The sequence below is a fragment of the Odontomachus brunneus genome, unplaced genomic scaffold (assembly GCF_010583005.1).
Source record: "Odontomachus brunneus isolate Ranch 3 - 2012 unplaced genomic scaffold, Obru_v1 Obru_scaffold_063, whole genome shotgun sequence".
In the NCBI taxonomy this organism is placed as follows: Eukaryota; Metazoa; Arthropoda; class Insecta; order Hymenoptera; family Formicidae; genus Odontomachus; species Odontomachus brunneus.
Genome location: NW_022639513.1, coordinates 1219908 through 1230913, shown reverse-complemented (window position 1 = coordinate 1230913; position 11006 = coordinate 1219908). Strand labels below are relative to the sequence as shown.

The following is an 11006-nucleotide window of genomic DNA, read 5'->3' as shown; positions in this document are numbered from 1 at the left end:
TGTGTGTGTGTTTGTGTGTGTGTATGTGTGTGTGTGTGTGTGTGTGTGTGTGTGTGTGTACATATATATATTAGATAAATATATATCTATATATAGATATAGATATACACATATATATATATATATATATATATATATATATATATATATATATATATATATATATTCACGAGAGAGAGACAAAGAGAAAGAGAGAAAAAATATTTCTTTATAAAATATATTTATTACTAAATAACTGTTGCACATTGCGATTAACATTTGTACTCTTTAGATATGCACGTTTGTTTTATATATAATTCACGACACTTTTAATTCACTATTGGACACTCTGACTGGGTCTAGTGGAACGTTTCTGAAAGAGCCAACCGCATCGGCTGTTCGTCGCAGATAATAACTCTGCTACTTTTTGAGCGTTTTGTTTCTCCTCAGAGGATGACTTCTTAATCTGCGATATCCCCATTAGATTATTATTAATTGCAACAATCATACAATATATTCGAAAGACAAGAGAAGAAAAAAAGATTTTGATCGCAATTTGATTAAGTATTATATCGTCTTCAAGACTTTCAATTTTACTAACTTCGTCAAACTTTCTTCTAACTTTATATCCTCTATACGTAGCCTGTATCATAGTAGCTGCTTCTTCTTCGGACTTGACCGAATCCGCTCGATTTTCAGAGTATCTCGATTTCTTCGTCACTTTCTGCTGTTTCTTTATAGGAAGCATTGCATTCTGTTCCCACTGCTTGCGGGTATAAACATCTGAAACGTTTCTCCCTTGCTGATCTTCGCAATTCTGATGATTCTCGCAAGCATGTCTCTTGTAGAAGTCCATAGATTTTCGTGGCGATTCACCTGCTCCGTGAAATCTTGTCTCGTGAACGACAGATTTACCGTTTCTATTTCCATCGCACTGCGCTTTGTTCTACGAAAGGAAATGAAAGGAAAGCCGATAGATGAGAAATACTTAATCGCAAGCAAATCACCGTGATCGTTATTAGTATATCTTCAGCTTCTCCCAAAGCGATTTGTTTAACAGCAGGTAAGCTTACCGCCCTCATATTATTGTTTCTGCCCATATTGCTGAGACACTCGGTCAAGATTTCAGGTGGAATCAATATACCTGATGAGGTTGCGACCTTTGTCGTATATTTCCTCGGTCCTCTACTCTGTGTTGTGCTATATCGTTCTAAAAAGAAATACAGGAACGTGTTCTTGAAAATCTCTTAAAGAACTTTAAGGTTTATAGATTACGTTACGTCAATTTGCACCTAAGGGACGCGAATCCACGCAGCAATGACTCTGGCCGCAATCCGTGTGTATTCTTCCCAGCGGTAAGGGTGAGAACTCCTTAGGCGGAGAATTCGGAGGTGTGGGTTTCGTACGTGTTTTCCGAACTTTCAGTTCCGTAACTTTTGTCTTTTGATACTCCTCGAGATACATCAAAAACTCACGATATGTAACATAGTTCTGAAGAATAAAAAATGTTTTAACAGTTTTAATCGTTTAGAGAATAGTTGAAATATAATTTATGGTTCCTATGTATGGCAATAAGTTTTACATATTATCGGATAAAAAATGTGTATTTGTTGAAATAATAAAATTACTTTGTCCTCTCCGGCCCAATTGCGATTGGTAGGTTCACTGAGCCCGAGTAAGTCGATCCAGTGGTAGTAGTCTTCCGTTTGATTGCCATACCAATATTTTATAATGACAAAGCTACAGAATTTAATGTTGATTATACTCTTATTTGTTTGGCATTTTATTTTATAGATGAATAGGAAATTCGTACGCCAATCCGTCGTCCACCATCTTTTGCACTTCAGGATAAGACATCAGTTCCATGAATTCTGGATTTTCGGGATTTCTCTTGACGTCTACTAATTGCCACGGAGCTATAAGTCCGAATCGGACACACTTCAGCACTTCCAACATGTGTTGCTTTCTTTCATTCCAATCGTGCATCAACCATCTCACGGCGGACATTAGGACTTCCATCTCGCTAATACGAAATTTACTTCTTATTATTATATAAAAACTTCTTTCTTTAATAAATAAATTTATTTAATAAATAAAGTCTCAGCGAAAAGTTTTTTTAATAATTAAAAACTATTTTCTTGAAAGTAAAATCTTTTCGTACGCAAACATAATAGTACCTGTTGACGCAAATGTAATTCGACTTCAACAGTAAGCACAGTTCGTCTACCGACAATTCTAAAAAGTCCTTAGTGCTGACGAGCATTAAGAAAAATTTCATAATTCTCGGTACCATCAGCTCCATCACAGCGGTGTTTCCGATCTTCTTCGCTTCCAGATACAACAGGAAGGCAGTATCCTCGGAGAAAAGTTCGTCGTTGTCAATGAATGCCCAGCATTGTTCTTCTAGTTCTTTGTAAACAGTATAAGACGTATATTTTAAAAGAATAACCGCATTAATACACCTCTTCCATGTACCTCTCACTTAAATGTACCTTGAAGTATTTAATTGAATAGTTTTGCCTTTTTCAAAGATCGCAAAAATTTCACTACCGTTCGAAATGCAAATTTTAAGTGCAAGATAAAACGCACACCTTTGATACCGAGGTACTGTGAGGCCATAAAAATTTCTAGGATGTTATCTCTTCGTAATAACTGGTAACTTTCGTTCATTGAACTGATCATCCAGTCGTAAATTATAGAGAAGGCCTTAGAAGTCACGGTGCTCTACATTCAACGAGTACAATGAAACGGATTTGTATTTTTGTATCAATGGACAAATAGTATTTCTTTTATCGAGCAATTAAATATAAGTGAAATCTTACATCTGATAAATCAATATCCTTGCAATTCTTCTCATCAAAAAACGTGCTGTAACTTTGCAGAACGAGTAGATGACAGTAAAACTCGTCATTGTCGATTCGGATGACGCAATCGGCATTTCTTTAAGAGAAAGAGAGAGAGAGAGAGAGAGAGAGAGAGAGAGAGAGAGAGAGAGAGAGAAACGGAATAAATTAATGAAACCTGTTTCTGTATAATTTAATTTTCAACAGAATGATATATTAGTAAAATGTAACAAGACATTATATAATCTAAAATTAGCGTTCAAAACTCTGTTCTTACTTGTAGTTGGTGATACGCTTAGCTAATTCCCGATACAAATCTGTCTTCTCCGGGAGAATTATATTTTCCCAATTGATTGGTTGCTCGTTTGTAAAACCTAGTCTACTCACAGAGAAGAGGGTAGTGAAGAAGTGAAAATAAGGGTGAGAATTATTTAATATTAATTATTAATTAATTTAACTTTAAAATCGCTACGTAAACTCTCTGTAGAATTTTCGACTGAAAAATGTGAATAAAACTAACGAGGCGAGTGGTACTTCATTCATCGATGGTAGCTGATGAGCCGTTGATTGAGCCGGCTGCTTCTCTGCCATTTCTGGTATAAATTTCGTACTCAGTTGAGTTGAGTTTTTTAAGTTGTAATTGGTTTCCACGTAAGGCAACTTCTTCTGCGCCTGATATTATAAGATTTTCGTACATTGTTCAAGTTATATTAAAGCCGAGGAATCTATGCTGTTCTCATTTGTAAAAAGCGAAGTTGATCAGATTTGGCTTCCGAAGGGCTCACACATGTTATTTTTCTAGTAACTGTAAATTTACTACCAATTTAATTCTACCTGTAGTTGGTCGATCGTGGACGGTGTAATACCAGGCGGAAGATTAATGTATTTCGTTCGGATGGTGGAATCAGGAATAAACGTGCCGTTATCGACACCAGATCGACTGAGCTCTGCCTTGACGTTGATCCTCGTGCGTCGCGGGTCGGCAACTAAAACGCTGAATTTTTTCGACTCGAACACCACCTAGAACAACTATGCGTCTGCTCGGTGATCGATATTCCTGATTCCAGGAGAGTCCCGGAATGGCACCTACTTGTACGAGAGCCTCTTTACCTGATTCGGGATAATTTTGAGATTTCCGCTGGGTGTAGGTCGAAAGGGAAATACACGACTCGTCTCGTCACCTTCGTTCACGGTAATAAATGTAGAGTTCACTTCCTTAGGACGTGTTTGCGTTCGTTGTATCAAGTTTGAACAAGGAACTATTCGCTTTAGATCTCTTGCGTCGTCCGTTTCCACCTGTCTGTAAGATTGTCGCTCCCTCAGTCTCTCCAAGTGAAATTCCACTCGGAAAGTAGAATAATAGGTCAGCCACTTAAAATTAAGTGACTTTTCATTCGTGCAGAGTAAATTCCTTCACTCTGAGACGTCGAATATTTAATTCGAAATTGAAAAGTAAATTTATGAATTCGTTTCAAATGAGATTACATTCCAAGAAATTTATAAAATATATCACTCCATTAATTTCATTGTAGTCTAATTAATCTGTCTCGAATTTTTTACCTTAGACAATGGTCCATAGGTTTTGAAACAGTAGCTTCAATTGGCGAGCATTTTTTCTTCCAAACTCGTTTCTCTTCGATGCACTTCTGTCGAAATCTTCGATTTCGGATCGCGTTCTCGTGCGTCTTTTCTTGACACTTGATAAAATCTCTGGAAGACTCAGCTGTGCAACCAAATTCTTTATTCTTTGAGCCTTCTTCTATTTGCCTTTCAGGTACAATCCAGGGATACTGCAGCGCTGATACGAGCCGTTCCACTTGATTCTCGTGATAAATGTTAACGTGCAGAGAATGCTGCTGCTTTGACACACGACGGTACCGTCGAGAGGCGAGCTTCCGCCGAGGTAGGGGATATCTGGGTGACTGAGTTTCCGGGGTTTCTACTATTTTTGTCCTTTTCGAACATATTTTTCAATTAAAAGTCACTTTTGTGATTTTAATCATTATCTTATGATCATTATTTTATGATTTTCATTTTATATTTCTTATTCGATGGTCGACCCGACATTGCACAAGTATCGTGATATCATTAAGCGATATAATTAACATATTGAATTTCTATCTCTCTACCGCAAATAGATACGCTTACTTGTCAGGTGACGCAGAAATCGCGGTTTTCGATTGCGACGTTACTGCTGCTACAGTTTGATCGGATTTCGAAAGTCGCACAGGCACCTTCGTAGTAGACGACGTGGGTGTGCTGGATCTTCCGTGATAAAGCACGACGACACTGCTTTTGCTGTTGTCCTCTCGCGGCTGATCAGATGCCGCCGATCGATCTACTTTGAGATCGCCTACAAGAAGCTCAAGCTGAATCGATCACGCGAGAAGGTGCGCTGAGAAAAAGGTGTCGAATAATTTTTTTTCAATATAGTTCTTTTAGTTTGCACATATTCAGAAAAAACATAGTGATGACAACTATTTCTGTGAATGCAGACAAAGCAGTGAAACCCGGGAAAATCTCAGCTTTGAGTAAAACTCACGTTTTCTACTGTTCTGTCGAATCGCTCTTACGATCCGTGGGGTGCTACTCTCTTTGCTGTTGTCACCACAATACATTAGGCGCCTTAAAACGAGATAATAAGGCGATACGCTACTTAAAAGTTTAAAAGACTGGCGTGAGCAAATGATCGGTTTAGCTGCTAGAATAGTTACCGAAACTTTTCACTAAGTTTACAGTCGAATCCTCCACCGTCGCCCGAGTGTCTCTCTTCGAAAGTCACTTGTGGCTACGAAACATTCGCCCACCGAGAATAATAGCTTGAATCCAAAGTGTTCGCGATCTAACGCCGTGTGTTTTACCTTACCTCATACTTCCTCAAACAGTCACACAACGTGGAAGAGTCGATACGTCGCAACGCAGCGATCTTGTCCAACCCTTCGGTAACTAAAACGCGTCTCCACGAAGTAACGCGCGTGTAAAAAAGCAATCGTGACGAACAAAAATATTTGTCCAATGCTCTTTCTAATATTATTCTACGCAAGACCATGCATCTCATTAACACTTACATTACTTACGTAATTTTGCTGCGATTTTTCTGTCAACGAACGACCGCTGACAACAACGTGACGATCTCGATGGCGGCTCGAGGAGATTCAACTGATCGTTCACCTCGTTCCTTAATGCTGGACGCGTGACTCGCGACCTTCGACAAGACCGTGTCACTCTGGAAAAAATACAAAACCGTTGGTTATAAAATCTTCTCAGATTACACGTGCTTCGTGGAACGGGATTATCGAGTGCATTACCTCGGATTTAGAAGGTCGAGTTCAGATGAGAAATACGAATTGTCCTCGGCGGTTGTGGAGCTATCAAACTGCCTCTGCGAACAGAATTAAGGAGCTTCAGAACAATGTGGTAAAGAACAATGTGATATAGTACATAATACATACAATATACTGACGAAAGTTACATCGGTTAATCGAAAAATCGCAGCAAGCTATTAGCGTACTGTTTACAAATAAGATCGCAAAATCATTACTCGCGTTTAAATCATTAATGCTTGACGTTTAAATCATTAACGCTTGACATGTTTTTTGTACAGCTACATTTACATCGTCATAACGCACGCAACCTCTTCGCATGTCACGTTCAAAGGATAACTCGCAGGACCGGCATAATAACGATTGGAGTCGCTCCTTCGTCTTCGTCGTGTGACGTAAAAAAACGGTAAAAATATATGTTATATAAATATGCTGTGACGCTTAAAACAAACTGGACATTTGTAAAAGTACGGTGTGTCCGGAAAAGCCCTGGAAACCTAACAGATGAAGGCGATTAACAAGAGAATGTTCTCCCTTTACCTCGTGTTTCGTCTCCAAAATTAGAAAGATCAAATCAGAAAGAGAGAGTGCGTGCTGAGAAGTTAAAAACTTCTAAATCGAATAATTCGAACGTACAACGCACATATTTCATACTCCTTTATCAACATTCTATATAACATTCCATTAAACAGTTTTAAATAAATATACTTCTTGTTTACTTATCTAACGTGAACAAATATATAATGTAAATATATACTTATTGTTTACTTATCTAACATAAAATATATCCAATAAATAAATATATAGAATATATCCTATAAATAAACTCGCTCAAAGTTCTTTTTTAAATTGCATTAAATTTCAAACACCAGGACGTTCACAAGAGTCGCTCACGTCTCTGTACCCAAAGAAAATCGCAATTTTCCACGGATATCAGAAGAGTACTAGCATGTCTTTGTGACAAATCAACGAACTTACTGCGAATGTCACTTTGACATAATGACAGCTAATTCCACATGCGTTTGTGCGAAGATAATATCCTTTCCCACGTGTGTAAGGAAACGAATGTCGATGTTACGCAGAACATCGGAGAAGTTCCCAAACCGAGGGACGTTGAAACGTGATCGATCATATCTGAACATCGGCTGTAAAGCAAGCAATTGAAATAATTGCATTTAATGATGCCGATTGTAAGCCGATTCAAGCGGCTTCCAAAGAGAATCATTTAAAAGCAATCATCATTATGTTCGCGTAGTAAGCGTAGCAAAAGTAGCAAGTGTAGCAAGGATGAAAGCTTCCCGCAGTCTTCTACCAATGGTCTAATAATTTGCGCAAAATGCTCTTCGATGAACGCAACTATAGAATCAATAAAGTTCTTCTGTCGTGGATCGGCCAATGGCCATATCAAACAAGCAGAAGAAACAGCGCTATTATTCTTATTATAGTGTTCTTAGCTGGTACACAAATTGTCGCCAAGGTAAGAGCATTTTTGGATATCACACACGTGAAAATTGTTCTTTCATGAAATTACATAATCTATTTTTTTTCTGTCTTAATCTCTTGCTTTAATATGTTATTTATAATTGTATGTTTCAAGTATAGATATGCGGTTTGTTCTCCATTAAAGATATGGATGTCTTTATTGATTCCCTCTCACCACTGGTGGCCGACTTAGGCTGTGGAATCAAGTTCCTTACTTGCGTATTAAAGACAACGCAGGTACGTGACGTTATCAAATTATCTAAATAATTCTTTTATAATAAGGTTTAATTACAGATAAAGGCGCTTTTCAATCAGATACGAGACGATAGGCAGACGTTATCGACGTGTGAAAACATCAATATTTTTGACAGTTACGCACGCAAGGGACGCAAATTTACAATTATCTACGGGGGTGAGCATAACAATTTTATAAACGACAAAAAGGTAAAGTTCTGAGAAAGGCCTCAAGAAGTAATTTACAAAATCATGTAGCATAGAAAAACATAGTAAATTTACATAATGTAATGTAATATAATTCTTGTAATAAAAATCATGGGAAATTTTTCTTGAAAAATCGCAGCGTTCAAGCTTGTTGGAAACAAAAGGAAACATTTAGATTTCTTTAGGTTTCCTTTACTTTGCGCTAATATTATTCATGTTGGTGCCGTTGCAACCGTTATTACTTGGCTCCTCGAATGATACAACTCGTCCGTTATTACACGAAGTCAATTATTACATCGACATGGACAAGTATTACTTACCAATTTTGCTTCACGGATATATCACAGCCGCCATTTGTGTGACCATAGCTGTTGCGACAGATACAATGTTCGTCATCATGGTACAACATGTTTGCGGGCTGTTTACGATCATCGGGTGAGAACTTTCATTGGTTCTCCTGAAATACAACAAAATGTATTTATAGAATTTTCTTTTTGATAATTTTCAGCAAAGAAATTATAATATTTTCTTATCGGATATTGGACGTGTTCAGGGACTAATATCAATAATCATTACATGACATTTACTTCAAATGAGATACTCAGATTTGATTTTGGAGTTAGATGAGATTTTCAGCTAAATCGCGATTACAGATGTAATATCGTATATATTACATTTTTGTATATATATACATGAATATTGTATATATATTGAGTATTGTATATATATGAATATTGTATATATTATATGATTTAAGTAAAAAAATTCAAATCTAATTTTAAATTCAGATTTAGGTATTTCACAAAGGACAAGTCGAGTAACGACTATTGATATAGACCTGAGTGTCTTACGTAAGAAAAGTTACAAATAATGACTATAAATACGAATTTATGCCGAACTAAAGTCGCAGTGTATTTGAAAACTATACTATTAAATAAAATATTTACCAAACTATGAAATAAACAAGAAAAACAATCTTGTAGAATATGCATTGGACTGTTTCAGACAACAGGTGGATAACATAATAAAGGAGGAAAATCTAATGATAGATATCAATCCACCTGTTGAGAACGATGAACCATATAAAAACATAATAAAGAGTATTCACGCACATAAAAGAGCTTTAAGGTTTGCGCTGCAACGTATACTGTAGTCGATTTTACCATTCTCTTGTCGTTCATAAAATATGTATTAGATTCATTTGAAAAACATATACATGTGTGCCAGCTGCTTAAAATGCATTGTATCAAATATACTTCTATAAGGTTTGCCAATCTCGTGGAAGCCGTGTTTAACCCGATGCTTCTCGTCATGGCAGCTTGCAACGTACTCGTTGTAAGCATGACAGGCGTTACGGTATGTCTACGTCATTTATATTGTATTAAATAACAATATCTTTTTTTCTCACGCCATTTTTGTTCTCATCGAGTAACAAATAACTAATGTAAATATTGACTGTTTGAACACTTGTCTATCGTCCAGAAGAATCACAAGGTATTTTGTTAATTGAACAAAAAACGCGAGAAATGATAATAAACATAAAAAATGGACAACAAACAATAGGAATAATAATTATATAATTTTTTTATTTTTTGTTCTGTCGTACAATTAAATCTAGAAATGTTGAGGAAGTCAACATATCTATATAAAGTCTAAGAAGATTTTGTAGTACAATATTTAAAATGTCAATCCTATTTAGGCAATGACAAACCTAGACAAGCCATCAGAATTTCTAAGACAAATGGCTTTTTCATGCGCCTTGTTAATGCACCTGTTCTTCGAGAGTTTTCAGGCACAGCAACTGATCGACCACAGCATACATATTCACACTAGCTTGTACGTATAGACAAAAATTTTATGATATTCTCATAAACATTTGATGAATTTAATAATATGAATCGTGATTTCTCTCGCTCTTGTTTAAATTAAACTATCAGAAAAAAACAAAATTCTAGTTAAATAAAAACTAACTTGGAATATATCACTTGAATGACATAATCACATCAATCTTTTTTCTTACAGAATAAACATGACATGGTATCGCACCTCATTCAAGACAAGGAAAATCTTTATTTTTATGCTGATGAGAACACGAGAACCTTGCGTCTTAACAGCAGGAAAAATGTTCGTTATATCCATGGATACTTTTTCTACGGTAAGATACGCGCGTCATGCAAATCGGAAAATATTCATTAAACAAGATTGCATATAACACGAAAAGTAAATAAAAATGATAATGTTCAACTTGTACTGATAACGGTACCTTATTTCAAAACTGATATCGACATTCGAATACACGATTTTAACATAGAACACTGCGATTTTAATATAGTTTATTTTATTTCAAGATCGCTCGCATGTCTATGTCCTATTTCACAATGCTGCGATCGATGCAATGATTAATTTGCTTCTCTACCTCGTAAATTGATGTATGGATCCTCCAGAAGACAATGACGACATAATTGTAGTATCTTTATTTTGAACTTCAACTTTTACACAGCCAGGAAGTTTTCGGTTTATACATTCCTTATTTTATTTTTTCTTATTTCTATGTACGACAAAATTATATATTAAATAAATATTTTCCTCCCTAAGTAATTAATTTTATTAAATTAAGTTAATTCTAGGTTGGTTTGTATCTTGTTAAATCTCATATTATATAGTCTCATATTATATAGTCTACAATTCCATTTCTTATAATTTCTAAAAACCTATAAAAAAATATTGACAGGTAAAATTTCTGTATAATATACAATTAGAAGATTACTATAAAAATTTAATTCTTACTGTTCTGCATAATTTTTTTCCTTCGTGATACATAAAATGTCGTCAACATATTTGCATACTAATCCATTATTATTAAACTGGGATAACAACTTATTAAACATATCTTGATAATATATATCAGAAAAAATTGACGACAATCGCAAACCTTGTG

The 11006-nt window shown here is 35.8% G+C and overlaps 2 protein-coding genes across 5 annotated transcripts; one reads left to right on the top strand and one right to left on the bottom strand.

The window, feature by feature from the left end:
* Positions 1–116: 116 nt before the first annotated feature.
* On the bottom strand, positions 117–6966 carry LOC116846387. Of its 4 annotated transcripts, XM_032820133.1 has the most exons (21): positions 6437–6966; positions 6131–6204; positions 5900–6048; positions 5689–5768; positions 5537–5610; positions 5365–5447; positions 4971–5175; positions 4383–4775; positions 3933–4122; positions 3657–3842; positions 3343–3494; positions 3100–3201; positions 2802–2919; positions 2571–2703; positions 2157–2388; positions 1793–2002; positions 1608–1719; positions 1272–1470; positions 1053–1189; positions 581–925; positions 117–445 (listed from the first exon to the last, which is right to left on the bottom strand). In XM_032820133.1, exons 1-21 carry the CDS (start codon positions 6464–6466, stop codon positions 317–319), a joined length of 3333 nt encoding a protein of 1110 aa, XP_032676024.1. In that variant the 5' UTR covers positions 6467–6966; the 3' UTR covers positions 117–316. The 4 variants fall into 4 exon arrangements, with proteins under 4 accessions (XP_032676024.1, XP_032676025.1, XP_032676022.1 ...); XM_032820134.1 differs by lacking the exons at positions 5365–5447; positions 5537–5610; positions 5689–5768 and having other exon boundaries at positions 6437–6577; XM_032820131.1 differs by lacking the exons at positions 5365–5447; positions 5537–5610; positions 5689–5768 and having other exon boundaries at positions 117–925; positions 6437–6963.
* LOC116846391 (odorant receptor 13a-like) lies at positions 6041–10524 on the top strand. The gene is made up of 11 exons (XM_032820138.1): positions 6041–6239; positions 6427–6551; positions 7018–7622; positions 7748–7864; positions 7922–8039; positions 8254–8503; positions 9074–9196; positions 9334–9424; positions 9768–9904; positions 10091–10223; positions 10417–10524. The coding sequence occupies exons 3-11, from the start codon at positions 7482–7484 to the stop codon at positions 10465–10467; spliced, it is 1161 nt and encodes a 386-aa protein (XP_032676029.1). The 5' UTR covers positions 6041–6239; positions 6427–6551; positions 7018–7481; the 3' UTR covers positions 10468–10524.
* The last annotated feature ends 482 nt before the right edge of the window (positions 10525–11006 follow it).

Bases quoted from the DNA above. Each gene is read 5' to 3' on its own strand.
- LOC116846387 (XM_032820133.1), bottom strand. From the start codon at position 6,466: ATGCGAAGAGGTTGCGTGCGTTATGACGAT. The intron at 6,049-6,130 runs GTAATGCACTCG...TATTTTTTCCAG, and splicing joins CTCGACCTTCTAAATCCGAG to AGTGACACGGTCTTGTCGAA. The intron at 446-580 runs GTTAGTAAAATT...GGGATATCGCAG, and splicing joins TTAGAAGAAAGTTTGACGAA to ATTAAGAAGTCATCCTCTGA.
- LOC116846391 (XM_032820138.1), top strand. From the start codon at position 7,482: ATGCTCTTCGATGAACGCAACTATAGAATCAATAAAGTTCTTCTGTCG. The intron at 7,865-7,921 runs GTACGTGACGTT...GTTTAATTACAG, and splicing joins GCGTATTAAAGACAACGCAG to ATAAAGGCGCTTTTCAATCA. The intron at 9,905-10,090 runs GTACGTATAGAC...TTTTTCTTACAG, and splicing joins ATACATATTCACACTAGCTT to AATAAACATGACATGGTATC.